This window comes from Pristis pectinata, chromosome 19, assembly GCF_009764475.1.
Source record: "Pristis pectinata isolate sPriPec2 chromosome 19, sPriPec2.1.pri, whole genome shotgun sequence".
Classification (NCBI taxonomy): domain Eukaryota; kingdom Metazoa; phylum Chordata; class Chondrichthyes; order Rhinopristiformes; family Pristidae; genus Pristis; species Pristis pectinata.
The window spans coordinates 1,717,748-1,741,372 of NC_067423.1; the positions used below are offsets into that span (position 1 = coordinate 1,717,748).

The window sequence follows — 23,625 nt, forward strand, 5'->3', positions numbered from 1 at the left end:
GTCCGTAGCCTCCTACACCTTGGTGATTCAAGTGTTCATCTAAATACTTCTTGAATGTTGTGAGAGTCTCTGCCTCCACTGCTCCCTGAGGCAGTGTGTTCCAGATTCCAACCACAATCTGGGTGAAAAAAATTTCTTCTAGGGTGGCGCAGTAGCGTAGCAGTTAGTGTAACGCAATTACAGCGCCAGCGATTGGGGTTCAATTCCCTCCACTGTCTGTAAGGAGTTTGTACGTTCTCCCCGTGTCTGCGTGGGTTTCCTCCGGGTGCTCCGGTTTCCTCCCACATTCCAAAGATGTTCGGGTTAGTAGGTTAACATTGGTGTAATTGGGCGGCGTGGGCTCATTGGGCCAGAAGGGCCTGTTACCATGCTGTATAAATAAACTTTTAAATCCTCTCAAATCTCCTTCCCCTCACCCTTCATCTATATCTCCTAATTTTAAATACCTCTGCTACAAGGAGAAAAGTCCTCTTATATATACTCATGTACTTTATCTGTATCCCCATAATTTTGCAAACCTCCATCAGCCTCCTCTGCCACAAGCACACCAAACCCAGCTGATCCTGTCTCTTCTCATAGCTGAAACACTCCATCCCAGGCAACACCCTGGGGAATCTCCTCTGTACCCTCCCCAGTGCAGTCACATCCTTCCTGTAGTGTGGTGACCAGAACTGCACACAGTACTCCAGCTGTGGCCTGACCAATGTTTTATACAGTTGTACCATAACCTCCCTGCTCTTATACTCTATGCCACAGATGATGAAGACAAACGTTCCACATGCATTCTCCAAGTCAAGTCGAGTTTGTCACCATGTGCACAAGTACAGTGAGATACAGGTACAGTGAAACGCCTGCTTGCAGCAGCACATATGTACAGACAACACACAGGATATAAATCATATGTAAATTATACAAGACACTGAAGAGAAAGACTGAATACAAGACATTAGTGCAAAAAAAACAGAGACAAGTCCACTGCAGTGCAAGAGGTGGTCTGCAGTGTTCTGTTGCTTCACCACCTTATCTAATTTGCTGCCATCTTCAGCAGTCCTTGGACTTGTACACTGAGATCCCTCTGTTCCTCAGTACTCTCTGAGGCCCTGCCATTCAGTGTGGATGTCCTATCATTAATCCTCCCAAAATACATCACCTCACACGTATCAGGAGTTAGTTCCATCTGCCATTGCTATGCTCATCTCACTAACTGATCAACGTCAACCTGTAACTTGTGACTATCCTCCTGACTATCAACCACACTGCAGGCTTCCTCACCAGACCTCCAACATCCACCCTCAGATCATTAATGTAAAAAGCCAGCAGCAAGGATCTCAGCACTGATGCTTATGATACATCACTGGTCACTGGCATCCAATCACAAAACGACTCTCCACCTTCACCCTCCTGCCTCCTATCGGGTCCAGATCCTGCTATTAGCGTAACACAGGTCATCCTCTAATTGCCCCGTTAACTCACTTGACCTGGCCTCACCCTACCACAGATATTTGTGTTTTCCCAGTTCTGACAAAGGTCTTTAACCAGAACCAGTAACTGCTTCTCCTTCCACAGGCACTGCCTGAGCTACTGAGTGCTCCTTCTGTTGGGCATCGCAGGCAGTGTAGTTGGATCTGTTCAATTGCAAAACAATATTAAAGCAGTCAACAAATGACCAAAGCTGCAGCAAGTGGATATCAATGCAGCCAATTGTTAGGCTATGGAGTTTGAACATAAAAAGGATAGACAAGAGGACTTTAAAAAAAACTGAATGCTGGAAGCAGTGATCGTCCAACGTGACTAGCAGCCCATGTACAGAAATTATTAGAGAACGATGGAGAAGTGCAGATGATCATCAAAAGACTAATGGACCACTGGGCCTTTCAGTCTATAGGACTGGAGAATAAAGGCACAGAGGTTCGGGAATGGCATTACTGCAGGTTTAGACCTGGAGAAGTGTAAGGAATTCTAGGCACCACACTTTGGGAGGGAGGGGACTGATCACAGGCACCAACCTAAAGGTGAGACACCAGGGGCTGCAGACACTGGAGTCTGGAGCAACACACAACCTGCTGGAGGAACTCAACAGGTCAAGCAGCATCTGTGGGGGGAGAGGAACTGTTGATGTTTTGGGTCAAAATCCTGCATCAGAACTGAATGTGAACTGTTTTGCTTTCTGCAGATGCGACTTGCCCACGTGAGAACTTCCAACAGTTTCAATTATTATTGAGCCACTTATTAAGCGGTGGAGATTGGACTTTACTGGTTCCATGGCTATGACTGTTCTTCTTTTATCTGAAACATTTCTATCTCACAACAGCAGATTCAGCACATTCAGGATGGGCTGACTTCTGGCAAATCAATAATTGTTGTGAAGTTATGAAGCTTCCTAGGATCAGCAGCTTTCTCCGATCACAACACTTTTGAAATGTTTGTACAATCCGAAGACCAGCAAGAGTCTGCAATTTCCTGATAAAGGCGAGCATTAGAGGCAAATCTTGCAGTCGCATTCACACTGCACAACACGAATGCATTTCCTGTTGGGAATATCTGCTCCAGCTTCGTGCTAATGATGTGTAAGCTGATCTCCAGCAGTTCCTCGCCAGCACCAGTTATCACAGCCTTAGAGCCGGGACCATGGGGGGAAATTGATTTCCTCAAACACCTAATATTTCAAACTGACATTTTCAGAGACTCTAAACACAAACAAAATCCCAAAAGTATCCCAAGAGGCTGAGGTGAAATATTATTCACAATTTTCACTCGGTGATTTACAAACTAACAGATTGTGATTGTAATCCAAGGCTGTCCAACCCACCTCCTGCACCAGATCTGCTGAATCTGCTGCTGCTCCTCAGGAGGAAATATCCCAAGTACAGGCTCTTCCTTGGTCCACCATCTCTTCACGGAGTTCCTCACAGAGTTTCCAACAAGACTCGAGTAGGGGTTGGCCGTACAGCCAGAGAGTCCACCCACCAATCAGGAAACTTCTGGCCGCTGATCTTGGCCTCAGTTCCACTTTCTTCCTTTTCCCCATTCCCCATAAAACTCAGCCCACCCTTTGATCCTCTGCCACCTTGACTCTGCAAATGGTGCAATAGCCAAGCTCAGTGCCACCTAACCATGGCCTATTGATTCATCTTCTGGTACCCTTCCCCTTCACCTGGCGGGTCACGCACTATGGGAACCCTCATCTTGCCCAAGATTCTCGATTTTAATGTGTTTGGGAAAATGCCTCAGTGACAGTGAGGTTCAGTTGTAAGCAGGAAGGAGATGGTCAGACCATCGAGTAAACTTCAAGACTGTTTAACTGCCTGAACACGCAGTTGAGCCAAAAGTTTGATAAATGTTGTGGCTCTGGGTAGTCTTCTATGGACTCTATCTGTACTTCTTACTGCCTAGCTAAAGCAGCCAGCATCATCAAAGACCCCACCCACCTTGGACATTCTCTCTTCTCCCCCCTCCCATCGGGCAGAAGACACAAAAGCCTGAAAGCACGTACCACCAGGCTCAAGGACAGCTTCTATCCCGCAGTTATAAGACTATTGAACGGTTCCCTAGTACGATAAGATGGACTCTTGACCTCACAATCTATCTCGTTATGGCCTTATTGTCTGCCTGCACTGCACTTTCTCTGTAACTGTAACACCTTATTCTGCATTCTGTTATTGTTTTCCCTTGTACTGCCTCAGTGCACTATTGTGATGAAATGATCTGTTTGAAGGCATGCAAAACAGTTTTTCACTGTACCTCGGTATATATGACAATAATAAACCAATTCCAAATCCAACAGAGGCCATTCCAATAAATCTAGAATTACCTTAAAGAGCTCAGTTACCCATCCACCAAGTCAGTCAGTGGATACTCTCAATCTCAATGGACAGCTGGCAGAGTGATGCAGAAGGCAGATATTCAGTCCATGACTGTCCCAGCTCTCTGAATGTGCCATGGATTGGTCCCACATCCTTTGTATCCCCACAGCTTTGCCAATCATTCCTCCTCAAGTACGATCCAATTTCCTTTCGAAAGTCACCATCGACTTCCCTTCATCCAAGAGCTGTGAAATATTTCCCCTCGGGCAGCGATCCTTTCAGCGATGACCTTCAAGCTGCATCCTCTGGTCACCAACCTTCTTCACCCAATCCAAATCATTCAAACTTTGATCACCCCTCAGTCCCTTGCCTAACCTTCTCTGGTGAAAGCCGAGCAGCCCCAGTTTCTCAACACTACCCGCTGACCGAGGGCCTTCATTGCTGATGAAATATTTGAGCATTCTTTCTAAAAACCTTCATCCTTTTTAAAGTGTTCCCCAGAGATTTGACCACAGTTCTCCAGCTCTGGAAATCTCAGGGTTTGATGAAGGTTCACCCAGAATTACAGAGATTTCAAACCACAGAAATGGGACATCTGGCCTCTTATTCTGTGCAGAGATGTCTGTGCTACTTACAAGCCTCCTCTCACCCCTTCACCTCCCACTTTATCTCCTTCACATTTTGTCTTTCTACTTATCGAACTTTCTTTTAAAGGCACTTACATCTTTTGGTAGTAGCAAGTTCCACATTTTAGCTACAGTGCTCTTAAGTTACTTAATCATAATTTAATAATCCAAACCAAACACTTCACTTTTATTGGAACTAAAGGAGAGACGTGCTGAGATCCAATTACTGACAGAGATCAATTGACTTTGAGGCATGATTTGGATTTGCAATGCAAAGTAGGTTATTCAATTATAGATGTAAATTGATATCTCAATTGAAACTTGTTTCAGTAAGACACAGCACAGCCCCAGTCACGGAACAGGAACTTGATAAGGTGATGGATTACAGTGCAGCACAGGAATGGAAATTTTTATACATCGATTGTTATCCCAAACCAGCAATTTAGTGTCAGGTTTCCACAGCTAATGTTACTGATGCAACAATGAAATCAACAGAACTGCAGAATTCTCCAGATCTTTCCTCAAATCTCTGCCTAACCATCAGGTGAGTGAGTGGGCAAATATACGGCTAGTGCAGTACATGTGGATAAACATAAAGGTATCGGTATTGGTTTATTATTGTCACTTGTACTGAGGTGCAGTGAAAAACTTGTCTTGCAAACCGATCGTACAGGTCAATTCATTACACAGTGCAGATACATTGAGTTAGTACACAGTGCATTGAGGTAGTGCAGGGTAAAAACAATAACAGAGTACAGGGTAAAGTGTCACAGCTACAGGGAAGTGCATTGCAGGTAGACAATAAGGTGACAGGTCGTAACAAGGTAGATTGTGAGGTCAAGAGTCCATCTTTTGGTAGGAAATACAGAACGGCAAAGTATTAGTTAAATGGAAATAGACTGACAAAGATTGATCTGCAGTCTTTCCCAATCTATTACCTGTCTTTGTCTCCCAGTAACCGAGAACAAACATCTCGTTTCAACAAGAATGCAAATGATACGTTAGCCTTCATTGCAAGAGGTTTTGCGTACAGGAATAAGGGTGTCCTTCTGTGATCAGACGGGACCTTGGTTAGACCACACCTGGAGACTACGTGCAGTTTTGGTTTCATTACCTAAGAAAGGACATATTTACCACAAGGAATGCAGAAACAGTTCACTGGTCTGATTCCTGAACTGGCAGAACTTTTGTATGTGGAGGGAGTGGGTCAACTAGGTGTGAATTGACTAGAACGTACACATTTCTGACAGGGTTGGATAGGTGGGGTGCAGGGAGGTTGTTTCCCCTGGCTAGAGGCTCTGCAACCAGGGTCACAAAGTCCAAGTCAAAGTCAAGCTTATTGTCAGATGCACAAGTCCATGTGTGCACAGGTGCAATGAAAAACTTACTTGCAGCAGCATCACAGGCACAGAGCATCAGATAAGCAGCATTCACAAGAAAAACATAAATTAAACATAAATTATACACAAGTTTTACAAGAAAAAAAACACAGTTAGAACAAGAAAAATGTCCATTTTAGTTCAAAGTGATCAGAGTGGTCATAGTGTTGCTAAACTGTGGTGGTGATTTGGGCCCTGGGTCTCAGGATGCAGCATCAAGGACTGAGATGAGGAAAAATTCCTTCCCTGTGAAATTCTCTGCCACAGAGGTGGTGGAGGCCAAACTGCTGAACATGTTTAAGAAGGAGGGAGGTACATTTCTAGACATAGAAAGTACATCAAGATGTACGGGGAGAGAGCAGGAATTTGGTGTTGAGATAGAGGACCATCGGCGATCATATTGAATGGTAGAACAAGTTCGAGGGGTCCCTATTTTCTACATTCCTATCTTCTGTTAACTCAATCTCTGGTCAGCATCTGGGATTCATTGCATTTCCCAAGGTGGGCTTCAGAATGGCCCCTAGAGATCTCAGCCCAGTTCCTCGATGTCTCCACAGTGTGGAGTTTCTGATGCTTCTGTCAAGAAGCTTCTCCAGCTTGATGTTCTCAGCTTGGAACTCACTTACACTGCCAACTGGACAGTAGGAACAGACTGTGCACAGCCAATCCAGCTACATTAGGATGAAGGAAACAACTTTGCACACACGTGAGTTGAGATTACATTTAAACACAACCAAAGGTCACACCTTTCCAACATCCGACCAGTGTGATCGTGCATAAGGTCTCAACTTCACTATTGCTTTTCAACCTTCACCGTCTTCAGTCAGTGAGGATGCCGACAGTTTTATCTATTTTCAAATGCATTTTGAAACTCTACACAATATTTTTTCATAGCTAAGAACTTAACTGAACCATATTTGCCTTATTAAAAGCTCTGAAGTCACACATATAGTTCATTTTAAAATAAATATAATAGAAGTAGTCCATCCCCCAGTGCCCAGCAATCAGATCCAGGAGTTAATGGTCTCCTAGGTCAGAGCAGCTGGTATCAGAGCTTGTAACTCAATGATATCGAACTTCACACGTAAACCAAATACAACAACTGCTGTAACACAGAAGTGTTTTTTCATAATTCTCTCAGAAATTATTGCCTGAGATGTGTGTCATAAAACAGACAGAATTAATGAGGATGACGTGTCCAGTTACCAAGGTACCTGACACTACGAGTAACTTAAAGTGCAGTGACTTCTGACAGGGGCCAACTTGTCAACTCATGGATTTCGGAAGGACTGGACTTTGGAACGAGACCACAACCCATACCTGACATCCCCAGACTGAATATCCAGAGTGATGCTTTATCCCACAGTAATTCCCAAAATAGGAAAGAAATGCATTCTGCCCCTCACAAGCGAACATGGTCTAGTAGAATTACAGAGTCATACAGTATGGATACAGGCCTCTCGGCCCATCGAGTACATGCCAACCTCCAAGTGCCCACCCACATTAACACTACACTATTCCCAAATTATTATTCTTTCACATACCCACCAACTCCACCCCGGATTTGACCACCTACCTACACACTAGGGGCAATTTACAGTGCCCAATTAACCTGCCGACTCGCACGTCTTTGGAATGTAGGGAGATGCCACTCTTAAAAATATGTTGGAACAACTGGGCTATTGGCATCGTGGTCAGCACAGACGTTGTGGGCCGAAGGGCCTGTTCCTGTGCTGTACTGTTCTGTGTTCTATGTAACCATCTGTTTGCCCATGTCCTTCAAAATGTTTACACTCTCTGCATTTATTATAAAAGTTATTTTTTATTATAAAATGCAGACGTTTCTCTCAGATATGAGGATACTCATACCAATAAACATCACATTTTGTGTGGATGAACCATATTAAACTTTGTGGATGCATCCTTCTGCTGAAGTGTGTGTCAAGCCTTGGGTTCGTAAGGACCACATGCTGTAAGTTGAGAGTGTCGGCTCACTGTCACAGTGTTATGGGTGGGGGAAGCAGTAAGTTGTGGCCAGGTCTGTGCCCAAGAGTGAGGCCGGAGATAAGCCGGTGCATAAGCCAAACCTCATTCCACTGCGCTCTCCAACGCATGAGACAGCTGAACAAATGTTTTCTCAGTCTCCCGTTTATCCAACATTCTGCTCTGCCCACTGCTCAGGATTCGATGCAAAACCTTTGTGTTTTATTTCAGTGTTGCTGTTAACTAAATAGAAATGTGCTTAACCACAACTTTTGGCTGCAGCTCCTGAGCGAATCCTGGGGCAGGTTTCTGAGTGTGTTTGCACCGGGGTTGACCAAGGAAAGGACTTTCAAATCTATTCATGCATCAATCCTTGTGCAGACGAGCTTCAGCCTGAGCTGCCTACAGTTGGACGGAACACGCCCCGGACCTGCTGGTAATGACAGAGGACGTGGCAGGGGAAGATATAACAGCCTGTCTGTGCACTGAACCGGACTGAGCCCCACCCACACCGGAGGTGGAAATACCCCCACCCACGGTACACGCCAGCAGCACTGCTCAGCACTCACACTCCCTGCACTTGTACTTCCCGTGCGCACTCTCCCTCTGTGCACACTTCCCCTGCTCACACTCCCCTCGCTCACACTCCCTCGCTCACACTTCCCTCTGCTCACACACACCCCCGCTCACACTCTCCCCGCTCACACTTCCCCCTCACACTTCCTCCTCACACTCCCCGCTCGCACATCCCCCTCACACTCCCCCCACTCACATTCCCCTAGCTCACACCCTCCCCACACTCTCCCCACTCACACTTCCCCCGCTCACACTGCTCATTCGGCTCTGCTCAAGCCAATGGAAGCAAATTCCAGCTTATTGCAATACAGAAGTGGACCATTCAGCCCATTGGGTCCATGCCAACCCCACCGGTACGTCTTTGAGAGGAAACCAGAGCACCTGGTGAGACCCAGACACAGACAGCACCAGAGGTCAGGGTGGATCCCACAGCAGTGAGGTGTCGCCCTGAGGATGACAGTGAGAGATAACACAACAGGATGTCTGAGACCAAAGGGCATAGGTTCAGGGTGAAGGGCAGGAGGTTTGAAGGAAATCTGAGCAAGATTCTCTTTCACCCAGAACTGAATTCTGGACCAAGAGCCCGAGGGGTGGAGACAGAGACTCTCACAGCATTTGACAAGTTCTTTGGAAGAACAAGGCATAGAAGGACATGGACCAGGTGCTTGTAAATGGGATTAGTGCAGACAGGTACTCGATGGTCAGCATGGACGTGTTGGGCCGAAGGGCCTGTTCTGTGCTGTATGGCTCTGTGACTCTGGGTAGCAGAGGCGGACCAGCCAAGGATGAATTCCTCACCTGTGATGTCAACAGGTATGTGCAGAAGTAATGATTCCAACACAAAGCACAGCTGAAACTAGTTCACTGTGTTCACCAGCTGGTGTAGGGCCATCTTGGAGGTGTTGTGGACAAGGAGGCAGGAGGACCCAGCCTTGGCTCCAGACTTTATTCAACACCAAGTCCATCAGTTGGTGTTCCCTTGTGGAATCTCGGCAAGGTTGACTAGTCCAGTATTTGTTGTTCATCCCCTGGGGGTGGCGGGGTGGAGGGGAGGGGGTGTAGAGGTTCTGAGTTTGGAGATGTTATCGGAACAGTCTGAACAAGTAGCCACAGTGCATTCTGTGCACACTGCGGCCACTGAGCATTGGCGGGAGGGAATAAACATTCAGGGTGTGGATGGAGTGCCAATCATGTGCACATTTTGTCCTGGATGGGGTCGAAATTCCTAAATGGCTGGAGCTGCACTCATCCAGCAAGTGGAGAATATCCCGTCACACTCCTGACTTGTGCCTTGCGGACAGTGCAAAGGTTTGCCAAGGGGTGAATCACTCACTGCTTGTCACCTTCTGTCATGTTGCTGATGGTTGAGAGTAGACTGATTAGCAGTCGTGAACCAAACTGGGTCCATCCTGCCTCCTGTTCACCTGGGCAATTCTTCACCCCGTCAGGTCGATGCAAGTCTGCTGGAACAGCTCGGCTAGAGCCACGGGTAGTTCTGGAGCAGAGCTCCTCAGTACTAGAGCTGGGATATCGTCTGATCCCATATCTAGAACACTGAACTATATCTTCACATCATGTGGAGTGAATCAAACTGAAGATCGACTTCTGTGACACTGAGGATCTTCGGAAGAAGCTGTGATAAATTATCCACGCACCACTTCTGGATGAATGTCTTGTCTTTGCACTCACATGCTTGGTCCTAGCACCAATGAGGGTGGTGGCCTTCTTGGAAGGACCTCCTACTGTTAGTTGTTTAATTATCTGACTATCCCAGACTGAACATGACAGGACCACAGAGCATTGGCTGGATCCATATATCTGAGGGAATACTTATCTCTGTCTATGGCATGCTCTTTTACTGGTGAACATACATGTAGTCCTGTGTTGCGGATTCTTCGGGCTGACACCTGTTGGCCGGGGAACAATGGCTCCAGGATCCAACCAGCCTCCACGACCCACAACCTACACTGGACTTGGCCGGGGAGCAACGAATCGGCAGCAAGAATTACTGGCTTCAGGAAAGAAGCAATAAAACTGAACACAACGAAAAAGCTATTGAGTGAAAAGCACGGATGGGGAGATGGTCCCCTGGATCTCACAGTAAACAACTGACTGCCCAGAGTCTTCACCTACCTTGCAGACACGGGCAACCCTGGAGAAAATGGTTCTGTCAGAAGTGCGGCTGTCCTCTGTGGCCTCTCGGAAGAAAAAGTATATCTTATCGTCGTCTGGATTGTAGGTGTCAGGAATGGGAAAGGCTCCAATGAACTTGGCTTCTGCAAAGAAATCTTTTGTTTAGAGATTCAGTATAGAAAAGTAATTTGGAAACAAGGAACAGCATTTAATCCTTTGAAAATGCATTGAATGGGTCTTTTGTTACCAAAAATAAACTTTATTTTTAGTTCCAAACAGTCTCTCATTCACATTAAACCTACTTGATGCAAAGTGGGGACAACTGAGCTCCCTGGTAGTGACTCAGACCTCACCACACTTTGCCAACTGATAACACACTCAGCCTTTGCTCATTTGGCTGAAGTGTACTCACAGAGAGGCAGAAAATAGCACTGGCTAACCCTGGTGTATAAACCATGGAGGGCTGGTGTCAGGAAGAGCTCTTTCATGTGGACAGTGATCAACATTTGGAATGGATTTCCTTTATTAATTTGTGAGCCAGAAATGGGTATTGCAGCCAAGGATGACATTTACTGCTCATCCACAGTTTCCTTAAACTGACCGGTTTGCTCAGACATTTCAAAGGTAGTGAGGAGTCATCACTAGTTTCATCCAAGACAGGGTAAGGATGTCAGAATTCCTTCCCTATTGGTCATCTGTGAATCAGAGAGATTTAAACTGCATCAGATGGTCCCACCATCACCAGGAAGGACTGAAGCATTCCTTCTAGACTTACTTTCTTTTAGTTAACTGAAGTTAAACCCCCAACAGCTCTCGCAGGGTTTGAATTCACATCACTATTCCAGGGCTCTACGTTACCAGTTCAGTAACAGAACTCCAAGCTACTGGACTTTTCAGAGTTTGTACAGATGTCTTTTGGTTGGACAGACTGAGATGGACAACTTCCCTCACACACAGTTACCTGGGGACAGAACTCGTTCACATCCCCTCAGTGAGGAGTGGTGCCCGCGCAGAGAAGCCAAGATGCTGGGGTAGAAAGTTGTGATAGAACAGATATGGCCTCTGTGTTATCAATGCATTCTAAACAATCTGCTTGGAAATTTATCATAGATTAGCTGTTTGGGCTAATCCGTCCAGACTTACCTTCAGCTGTGGTCACTGAAGCTCCACCAGGAGACAGTGGCCATTTTTACATTTTGTTTAATCAGCTCTATTACACTGGGGACTCCACTTCCCAGACTTGTGCCTCCATGTGGAATGAACGGCTGCAAACTAGAGATCAACTGAGCTCAGCAACATGTCTTTGGATAGAGACACTCAGCTCACGTTTCAGGTTGATAAAGTTTCTCTCTCCATAGATGGCCCCTGACCTGCGGTGTTTCTGGCATTTTCTATTTCAGATTTCCAGTATCTACCAGATTTTGCTTTTATGCCGCTCTGCCTGGCTGTATGTTCAGATGTGGAGTTTGGACTCAGAGATCCATCACCAGGTATCGACACGTGAGGGAACTTGGCCATCTCTGTTAGTCCATAAATGGCGTCCCTACACATTGAGTTATTTATTGGACTGTTTCCTGTTGAAATATTAAAATGCTCAACATTAAAGTTAATACATTTTATAAACTTCTTCCAAAATCTGGAATTAAAGCTTCCATTAATTAATTTTTTAGTAACAGGCTTGAACGTTAGTTTTCTTCTTGTGTATAGTTGGAGCAAGGTTTATAAATTGGGTTTCCATGGAAGTCACTGTTTTGGAGTGGGAGTTTATCTCAGTGACACCTCCATTGAAGATGTCTGGAGAGCAATGTGTGATGTGTTCATGGTCTGATGTGGTTACTACGTTCACCAGCAGTTGAGTTGATTCACCACTAAGTGGCTACATCACACATATCTCATTTGGTTCCTATCTGGAGCCACCGTGTCCTTTAATGCTGGTGAGACCCAGGCAACGTGCTGTTGGGTCTTGAATGGAGGGAGGGGTGTGATTTAGTGAACGGGAAAAATGCTGTTGGTTGACAGTTTGCTCTCAGTCCATACCATCAAACCAGTGACTGCAGGTGAAGGGAAGTTGACTCAATATAAAGAAAATCTTTTGAACATTAGTGCAGACAATGTAAATCCGACTCATGTGCTAATGTAGCACTGGACTAGACAAGCTATTTTCCAACAATGGAATCCTGTTCCTGGGCGGTGAGGCTGTGGAAGGAACATACCGTTGAGCCAGTAGTGCTCGGAGAGGTCAGTGCGAATGTAGTTCTGGTTGAAAGGTGGCCCCAGAGAGCGAGTGAACACAGTGTCTCTGCCATGGAAGTCGGATGCAGTACCAGCATAAAGGTATTCATCTGGAAGTAGACAGAAGGTGAATGTCAAATCAGTTCCGTGAGATGGATGGATTTTTGATTGATGTAACAATTACCAATATCCCATTTAATATAGAACATAGAGCATGGAACAGTACAGCACAGGACAGGCACTTCGGCTGAACATAACACCAAATTAAACTAAATCCCTCCTGCCTGCTCATGATCCGTATCCCTCCGTTCCCCGCATATTCATGTGTCAATCTAACACCACTATCGTATCTGCTTCCACCACCCCTGGTAGCCCATTCCAGGCACCCACCACTCTCTGTGTAAAAAAACTTGCCCCGCACATCTCCTTTAAACTTTCCCCCTCTCACCTTAAATGCATGACCTCTAGTATTTGACATTTCTACCCTGGGGAACAGATTTTGTCTACCTTATCGATGCCTCTCATAATTTTATAAACTTCAGGTTTCCCCTCACGCTTCGACGCTCCAGCGAAAACAACCCAAGTTTGTCCAGTATATTAACAAAATAAGACTGAAAATAAGAAAAAAAAACTGCAGGTTCTGGAAATCTGAAATAAAAACAGAAAGTGCTGGAAACATTCACCACGTCAGACAGCATCTATGGAGAGAAATCCTTCATCAGGACATAAAGAAACAGTCATTTTTAACGTTAAGTTCCCTGTAGCTACCAAGTTCAACACCATTCAGGGTATGAACATTTCATTTACCAAGCACGACAGCCCCACTCAAACACAGGCAATTGTACTGGTTTAGCCAACTGAACAGAGTGGAAGTTAATTGCCTTTCCAAGGATGTCCTTTCTGGGAGCTGTCAGGGGAAGAACTAAATGCCTCAAGCCTCACTCTGAAGGTGCTTGTCACTGAGAGGTGGAGTTGATCCTGACCAATGGGAAAGCCCAGTAAAAAATCAGAACCAATACAACATTGTCCTCAACTGGGTATTGAATCCATGACAGGAACCGGCTCTGACCACTTGACGAGAACAGAGTCTGGAAGAAGCAGAGAGATTCTGAACTGTCCAATTACGACATGTCTGTAACACCTGCCACAGACCGTGCCAGGCTCAGATAGGTCTCCTGAGTCACACGAGACCTTGCCAGCCAGTTAGATCTCAATTACATCATCCACTGTCTCCCCCAGAGGCAAGGGTACCACTGACAACCGCAACAGCGCATCAGTTTTCCTTTACTGCATTAATTTAACCTGCTGTACTCGGTCCATGTTTGTACTTCATCCAATTCAATCTTGTTTCTGAGCAAGAAAGCTGAAGTTGGGTTAAACCAGCCTCCCTTCCATGGACTCTTGCTGCCTTGGTGAAGCAGCCAGTATAATCAAAGACCCCACCCACCCGGGTCATTCTCTCTTCTCTCCTCTCCCATCAGGCAGAAGCTACAGGAGCCTGAGGGCACGTACCACCAGGCTCAAGGACAGCTTCTACCCCACGGTGATAAGACTGTTGAATGGTTCCCTTATACGATGAGATGGACTCTTGACCTCACGATCTACCTTGTTTGACCTTGCACCTTATTGTCTACCTGCAATGCACTTCCCTGTAGCTGTGACACTTTACCCTGCATTCTGTTATTGTTTTTACCCTGCACTACCTCAGTGCACTGTGTAATGAATTGATCTGTATGATCGGTATGCAAGACAAGTTTTTTTTACTGTACCTCGGTACAAGTGACAATAATAAACCAATTCCAACACCAATTCCCTTTCTAAGTCCAAGCTGTCACCAGGGAGTTTGTCCTCTTTGCTCTCAGTTAAAGGGAGCACTGGGACATTTTGCTCAAACTCACAAGGACAGTCAAACTTTGTCAAACAAAAAAACAAACTGCTGGAGGAACTCAGTAGGTCGAGCAGCATCTGTGGAGGGAAATGGACAGTTGATGTTTCGGGTTGAGGCACGCCACTTGTGAGAGAGGAGGTGGGAAGGGTTCAGGTTTAATCCATTGACATTTATTCCTTCGGGGTCAATAGCAGGTTTGATATCTTTTACTGGTCTCTCCGCCCGAGTATGTCCTCATAGACCACATTCTGCTGGTCAGGCTTTGCCATTGACACGTCCCTCCTGTGATCAGTTTACAGTCCCTGCTCACACCATCACTGTGGGCACACTTCCACTGATGCAAAGGCTGGCACGGTAGGAAGAAATGCAAGACGTAGTGTTGGGAGGTGTACTCTGCACTTGGGTAAGGGACAACTATTCATCAAAGTGCTCACTGTACTGCACAAGCCTCAGTTTCTTGCCCATGCTGGGAGATCCATTCTTCCTGTTAGTCTGTGTTAAAATATTTCCAAATGTTTTCACTCAAAATGAAGATAAAGAAAATACATTTGCAAGCTGAAGAAATGTTCCATTTGGAAATATTTTCAGAACAAATATAATAGTGTTATTTCATAGGATGTATAGTTTTACAAGGAGTAAATCCTAGTTTTGCTGGTTTGAATTATGCCTAACAGGCTTTGCAAGCGGTGCATTAAATTGTGAGGGGCTCAGATAAACAGGAGTGACCCACTTCCCTTCACAGAGGGTCACAAACCAAGAGGCAGAGATTTAAACCAACTGACAGAAAGGTGAGAGGGGACATGAGGAGAACCTTCCCTCCAGAGGGTGGCCGAGGCAGAAACCCTCATCACATTTGAATAATACCCGGATCTGCACTTGAAGAGCCCTGACCTGCGAGACTACATACCCAACGGGGTTAGGCTGGAGAGCTCTTGACTACTTTAGTCACTACTGTGCTGCACTTAACTACTTTAGACACAGAACATAGAACATTACAGCACAGTACAGGCCCTTCAGCCCACAATGTTGTGCCGACATTTTATCCTGCTCTAAGATCTATCTAACCCTTCCCTCCCACATAGCCCCCTATTTTTCTATCATTCACGTGCCTATCTAAGACTCTCTTAAATGTCCCTAATGTATCTGCCCCGCAACCTCTGCCGGCAGTGTGCTCCACGCACCCACCACTCTCTGTGTAAAAAACTGACATCCCCCTTATACCTTCCTCCAATCAAATGGGTCAAATGGCCTCTTTCTTGCTGTAAAATTTCTATGATTCATTTATTCCATGAGCAAGATAAGACAAGATATCTTCATTAGTCACATGTACATTGAAACACACAGTGAATTGTATCTTTTTTGTAGAGTGTTCTTGGGACAGCCCGCAAGTGTCGCCACACTACCGGCGCCAACATAGCACACCCACAACTTCCTAACCCGTACATCTTTGGAATGTGGGAGGAAACCCACGCAGACACGGGGAGAACGTACAAACTCCTTACAGACAGCGGCCGGAATTGAACCTGGGTTGCTGGCGCTGTAATAGTGTTACGCTAACTGCTACACTACTGTACAGGGATGATACTTTGGGGCAAGACATCTAGCTCCACAGACAGCTGAGCCCCATCCAAACCAAAGTTAGGCTTCCTGTAGCTGTCAACACCAGAGACGGCAGATGCTGGGATCTGGAGCAAAAAAACAATCTGCAGGAGGAACTCAGCAAGTCGAGCAGCATCTGTGGGGGGCAAAGGAACTGTCAATGCTTCAGGTCGAAATCCTGCATCAGGACTGATTCCTCCCCACCTCCCCTCCCCCCCAGACACTGCTCAACCCCACTGAGTTCCTCCAGCAGTTTGTTTGTTGTTTCTGTAGCTACCCCTTGGAGCCATCAGTCAGATGCTCCCAGCTCTACATTACTGGTGTGGAGAGATGTCACATTGAGAGGATTACACAGCATAATTATTCTTTGTCCAACTGACAGGCAGTGGACTAAACTCATCCTCTGCTGCTCCTTCTCAAGCCACACACTCTCCCTCTCTCTCTGGAATTATACTTTGCTGCTTAACTTGTCGTCCACTGAAACGCACATTTAAACAGCAGGAATTTCAAAAATGGAGCAATTCCTCTGATGCTCAGGATATATTACAGGCTCTGGGTTATAAATATAACCATGTTTGTCCCTCTCTCTCCCCTCTGTCTCAGGTGTCTGAGCTGTTTGACGTACTCCACTGGATTTCAGGATTAAGGTTCATTTTCAACCTTGTATCTGTGATGGTGTCAATGGCGTTACCAGAATTAGTAGCCCAGGTTTGTGAACGTTGGTCACTGCTAATGGCCCTGGGAGCAACACACACATGGATGGAAGGCATGTGTTTACATTAATGAGCAAGGGAGGGATGCTGACAATGGTCAAAGCTGTCTCAAAGATTGGTGCTCAGTTTTGTTTTACTTCAGAGAGAGTGAGTGGGAGAAAGATGGGGGGAGAGAGAGGGAGGGAGAGGAGATGTTGAAAGGGAGAGAGAAAGAAAAGAGAACGATTAAAAAGTGAGAAAGGGGGAGAAGCAGCGAGATGGGGAAGAGAGAAAGGTTGAGAGGGAGGCTGAGAGAGAGGTTGCTGCCCCACTGGCTATGTTACTCTGTCAGCGGTTGCAGTCTCTGCTTAGCTTGGGATGAGTGTGTTTTCGTGGCATGCGCTCTCCTCTACTGAAGAACACGTGGAAACATCACGTTGATTGTTGATCTGAGAAAGTAACCTCCTTGGAACGGCAGTTGTAATTATTACCCCATAAGTTGCTGTGTAATTTACAGCAAAGTTCTGTCCGAAACATGTGATGGGAATCTCTGGGGGTGTTTACAGTAGCAAGCCTAATATCATCACTTCCCAGCGGAAGTGGCAGCTGGTGGAGAGGACGGAGTAAAGTCACACTGTCGCCACTAATGATAGATCCTGATAATTTCAAAGAGGAGGCTTCTGCACGGATTTCTGACTGAACAGTGTTGCTCCCTCTGAACGATCACTGCTCTGCATATTTCCACCAATGTTATCATAACCTATATTTAGTCTCATAAATTAGTACCAAGAGTATGTCAACATAATATTTCAGTCCAAATGCCAGGCGTGGTATAAAGGCAGGATAAACGTGACCTAAAATCCCTGATTTTTGTCTTCTGTCTGATTGCGTTAAACTTTGGATGCTAAATTGAGGAAGTACAGCTCAGGAGAAGTTTTTTCACTCTTCCACCGATGCTACTTTCCCTACGTCAAATAAATAAAGATTAAATTTAATGTTCTGATATTTTCTTCAGCTGGATCTGACTAGAATCACAGTTCTGCAGGGATTAGCTTACTTCAGCTGTAAAGTAGATGAAATAATTCCGAGACAGTTGTTAAGTCTGGCATAAATGGCTCCAGATATCATGTTTCTTGATACTTTGTGGAGTTAGACTGCTGTTGAGTATGGGGGCAGGGTACGGGCTGTAGGGGAGGTGGAGTGCAGTAACACGATAGGACAGGGGAACTCAGGACTGATGCCCACATCTAAGCCCATCCCAATCCTTCCACTGCAGACAGATCAAATGGAAATCCTTCTGTCTGCTTCCTTTTGGATGTACAAATAATTTTAACCATCTCCACAGAACATGAGATGGGAAAGTTATCTAATTCTGGCAGTGGGGAGATACCATGATGAATTACACAGAACAGGAACAGACCCTTCGGCCCACAATATCTGTGCCGAACATGATGCCAAATTAAACTAAATCTCTTCTGCCTGCACATGATCCACATCCCCCCATCCCTGCATATTCATGTGTTGATCTAAAAGCCTCTTAAATGCTACCACCCATCGTATTACTCAGATGACATGATAATGTGCTTACAATTCAGTCATACCACAAAGGAAGTCTCAGTCAGTGCAAGACAACAATTAAACCTCCTCATTTACAGATGTGTTGGGATTAACAAGATCAAGGAAGCACCAAGGTCCCACTAATGTGCCTGATCTCGGTGCCTTGCACTTATCTGACACTGAAGTGGTTTGTGGGAACTACCTGGACTAAGGCGGTTTACTATTTGTACTTTCAAGTATGTTTCTTCAGTGATTGCATCCAAACCTTGCCAAAGTTAGACTTTCGCCAGACAATGTCTCCCATGCTCAATACGGACACCATCTCTGGGATCTGGCCCCACTTCCTCTCCACTGAAATTCACAAAAAATACGCTGGTACGTTATGCCCTGGGAAATAATCATTTTCTGAATTACGCACAGGGACTCAGACTGCAAGCAAACAGCTGGAACTCGCCAATGGCACACTCACCGCTGACCACAAGGTAAGCACAGACTTACCGCCTCTAGGTCATGATGGTCATTGCTCACCAAAGTTACCCTGGTGGCACCTCGTAAACCCACGGCCTGAACCAGTGAGAAGGACAATGGCAGCAGGGTGCAGGGGAGCACCACCACCTGCAGGTTCCCCTCCCAGTCACACATTGTCCTGTCTTTCATTGTCACTGGGTCCAAGTCCTGGAACTCCCTCCCCACCAGCTCTATGGGACCACCTTCGTTGGTTGTTCAAGAAGGCAGCTCACCACCAAATACTCAAGGGCAGGTTGGGATGGGCAATAAATGCTGCAGCAGGTAGTTCCTCCTCAGATTTCCACACCGGACTGGCTGTGAGTTTCATTGGAATGATGATACACCTGTACATCCACCCTTCTCATGGGAACCTCCTCTCACAAAGGTTGTGGGTGCTGCTGGAGTCAACTGCCTGCACGTTTGATCCCACCACCCAATCAAAAGCTAGGTTGTAATCAATAGAATTAATTTTCAATTAGGCTTTTTTTTTTAGCTCTTATAAGAAATTGGTGCTCACAGTAATATAGCCAAATATGTGATAGAATCAAGTGGAATTAGAGAATGGCCACAGCACAAGAGGAGGCCATTCAGCCTGTCATTCTAGACCATCTCTAACACCCGCACATCCTCCCTATAATGTGGAGACCTGTATTGAACACAATCGTGCAGATGAGGTTGGCCATTGTTTTATAAAGTTCAGCATGACTTCCTTGCTTGTGGACTCTATATGCCTCTATTAATCCAGAACTGCATCAGCCTTATTAACCACTTTCTCAGCTTTCCCTGTTCTTGGTGTGTGTTGTTCCCTTGACCAAAGTTAGTTCCATTAATTTCAAACTACCTTTAGATTGGAAGGCAGGCAGATTTGATTTGGAAGGTGCTGTCTCAAAACTGTTGCTGGATTGCAGTTGAGTTCTATTTAAAGTATCAGAACGTGGACCCTAAGATTTATTAAACCTGGTGTCAGGAGCTGAACATTGGCAACGAATGTAAAATGTTCCACTGTATAGCTTAACTGGTATAAGTCCAGTGTTACCAGTTGAATGTTGCCAATTCATTGCTTTAACACTACACATACACAAGTCTGATTATACTGTCAACATCACTGGATGACAAATTGGTCAGATTCCATGCGGTAGGTTAAGCTATAAATATTTCTGATTCTCTGATACTTATTACGTGCCATACACTAGCTTGGCATTAACATGCGATATGTGATTCAGTGTGCAACCACACAGCAATTTAAACCTGTGAATTATTCGGTGTTTGGAATAAGCTGGAGAAGTTTCTGGACTGAGCAAGGACCGAGCTCTCTCATGCTCACCTTGCACCCACCAGCCACCCGATGCAACGGATCGTCCTTCACAGTTTCTGCCAGCTCCATCTCCTCCCCTTTCAGCATTCTCTCTGCAACTCATTGGTCCACCCTTTCAATCTCACCACCCACCCCCTCTCTCACAGCATGTTCTAATGCAATGCAGGAGATGTAAGACTTGCCCTTTCACCTCTTCCCTTCAAAACAGTCTTTCCAGGTGAAACAGCAATTCACTAGGACTTCTTCCAATCTAGTGAACTACATCTAACATTCACACTGTGCTCTCCTCTACACTGGAGAAACCAGATGCAGATTGGATGACTGCCTTGAGGTGCACCGAAATTAAGTCTGCAGGGACGACCCAGTTGCCTTTCTCTTTATGGTCAATCAATCTCTGTCCTCCTGCACTGTTAGAACAAGACCCAATATGAGCCTGAGGAACAACATTTTCCATCTGGGAACCTTGCAGCCTTCTGGACAATACCTTCTTCTCCATTTTCAAATGGGGAATACAATATTGTTCAGAGCCCACTTTCTCTGCCTGTTTGGAACCGGCCTTTTCTTCTCTAAGTCATCCATCTGTGAGATTGATTCAGTCTTTCTCTCTCTCCATTAGTACAGCCTGCCCTGGAAGGTACATCCCACAGCCCTGTGTCCACAACTTTTACATTCCTTTGTTTATGTTCTCTTTCTCGATCTGACCCCATCAACCCGATAACCTTATCCCCATGGCAACACTGGCCTCACCTAAGCTACGATATTCCCTTGCCCATCTCTCCCCATGCTCTCTGCAACTTAAAACTAATGTTTCCTCTCTTTTCCAGTTCTGAAGGGTCTTTGACTGTAACATTAACTCTGTTTCTCCATTCACAGATGCTGCCTGACTTGCTGGGTATCTCCAGCTTCTTCCGTTTGTATTATAGGTAGGACAGTAAGCTGTGTGAGTATATAAGGAGGGTGTAAAGTACTTTGCTCCCAGTTGGTTATCCTGCTATCCTCTTGGGAACCAGAAAACTGCAAATCTGAAATAAAAGCATGAAACACTGCAGATCCTCAGCAGATCAGGCAGCTTCTGTAGAAGGAGAAGCAGAGTTAATGCTTCAAGTTAATGATCCTTCATCAGAACTGGTACATTAACACGTTTTCTCTCTCCACTGGTGCTGTCCGACCTGCTGAGCACACGTGGCATGGTCTGCTGTGATTTTAGTTTTAATACTATGTCCTGGTCAGAGAAATCCTGGAGCATAATCTAGCGATGATCTTCCATGGATAATCTATGGTCGAAGATAATAATTCTTTGTAGGGTAGTTGGTAATTCTTTTCTTTCATAAGGAAGAGACACAAACAAAGATTACAAAAAATGTCGAACCCTACAGCACAGTCCAGGCCCTTCAGCCCACAATGTTGTGCCGACACTTTATCCTGCTCTAAGATCTATCTAACCCTTCCCTCCCACATAGCCCCCCATTACTCTATCATTCATGTGTCTATCTAAGAGTCTCTTAAATGTCCCTAATGTATCTGCCTCCACCACCTCTGCCGGCAGTGCGTTCCACACACCCACCACTCTCTGTGTAAAAAACTTACCCCCGACATCCCCCTTACACCTTCCTCCAATCACCCTGGGAAAAAGTCTCTGACTGTCCACTCAATCTATGCCTCTTATCATCTTGTACACCTCTGTCATTGTACACCTTTATCAAATATTGTAAGTAATATTTGGCTACATTTATGGGGGAAATCGCTCACCTCGACGGCGATATGGTTTCTTACCTGTTAGCACTGAAGCAAAAGGTTGCAAAGGGTCAAAGGGGCATTTCAATCTCCCAGACTCAAGACTGTGTGGTTCCAGCTGAAACACAGGCTCCTGATAAAAATAAAGATTACTTCTCAAAAACCTGTCTTAAATGAATGAATCTCTTTGTATTAAGCATGTACCAACTGGGTAAAGTATCAGCCTAGTGCTATGAAAAATCTCTTTGAAGGGAGATGATGGATGAAGTTCATTCCATTTGCTACCTTACCCTGCCATGCACCACTTACAACAGTAGCTAATGTTACGTACCTCTGCCCGGGGTCCCATCTCGATAAAGGCACACATTGGGTGAAATGCTCCGGTACCACAGACGTATGTGTGGGTCTTGTTATAATTGTGAAGGACTCTGATGAAATTTGCACAGTCTCTCTGTTTGAGAAAGAGAAGGCGTCGTTAGCAGGGGGGCGGCAGAAAGAGTTCGACAGCAGGCTCATGCCTGGCTCTGCGGAGTCTTGTATCTACAGAACTCTGGAGTCGCGTGTGCTTTGCTTTGTGAAGTAACCCTCTCAGTGAACTTAATGGAAGGCATGTGCGCATCAGTCGCTGTATCTTAATAAAAGTAAAAAAAACAATTTGAAAATTAAATTGCAGCAGAAAATTGTAACTGCAATAATACATGCATCGGAGGAAAGAGAAAAGTCTAGGAGCAAGGGTTATTTTGAGACACAGATACTCTCCAATTAATTGGGGGTGGATTGACATGAAGGTCCCAATGACATGAAGGAGCAGGTCCCACGAGCTTTATTCCTGTCCAGTCAGGAAATTATCAGTGAATATTATTGGAGCTTTATGGTCCAATGTGTTCCTTCCATTTAAGTGCTGCTTCACCTCCAGATGTGGATGAACCAATGTTTACATGACATTAGTCGTTGAATGGCTGTGCAGGAACAGAAGGGTTTTGAAGCTGGGACTGTCTATCCTGGGTCTGGAACAACTGAGGTAGGCAAAAGGTAAAGGGGAACTCTGACCTCCAGACACTCCATTCTGGCTTGTTTTAATGAGATCCCCCTCGTTCTTCTAAACTCAGGAGAGATAACAAACCCCTCTCCCAAGAAACAATCTGATGAATCTTCGATGCACTCCCTCCATCATATGTATTCTTCTTTTGTTCGTGGGGTACACAATGTAGCCTGACAGGCTGTTGTGTCCATGGACTCAAATCCTCCTGCAATAAATGCAAATTGTTTGCTTCCCTAACTGCTTGCTGTACCCTTCAATGTACATGGACTCCAAGGTCCCTCTGAACACTGATTTCATCTGCTGGATCTACTGAATGAAGAGGTCACCCATCTAAACGGAGGTGAGGAGGAATTTCTCTCAGTTGATTCTAAGTCTTTGAGATTCTAAATCCCAGAGAGCGGTGGAGGACAAGGCTTTGGACATATTCCAGAACAGGTAAGAAATTTGGTCAAATTAAATTTGGTCAAAGTAAAAAAAGAGTCAAGGGTTATGGAGAACAGGCAGGAAGATAGAGTTGGCACCAAGATCACATCCTGGTGAATGGTGGAGAAAGTTTGAG

At 45.4% G+C, this 23,625-nt stretch overlaps 1 protein-coding gene across 4 annotated transcripts in view; it reads right to left on the reverse strand.

Moving 5' to 3' along the window:
* Window positions 1-23,625, reverse strand: part of sema3d (sema domain, immunoglobulin domain (Ig), short basic domain, secreted, (semaphorin) 3D) — a 272,045-nt gene that overhangs the window by 89,205 nt on the left and 159,215 nt on the right. For all 4 annotated transcript variants that reach the window (XM_052033599.1, XM_052033596.1, XM_052033597.1 and 1 more), the window contains exons 5-8: window positions 22,356-22,475; window positions 22,064-22,157; window positions 12,714-12,842; window positions 10,501-10,643 (exon numbers count right to left, since the gene is read on the reverse strand). In XM_052033599.1, the coding sequence (XP_051889559.1) occupies window positions 10,501-10,643; window positions 12,714-12,842; window positions 22,064-22,157; window positions 22,356-22,475 (486 nt within the window). The remainder of the gene's footprint in view (window positions 1-10,500; window positions 10,644-12,713; window positions 12,843-22,063; window positions 22,158-22,355; window positions 22,476-23,625) is intronic.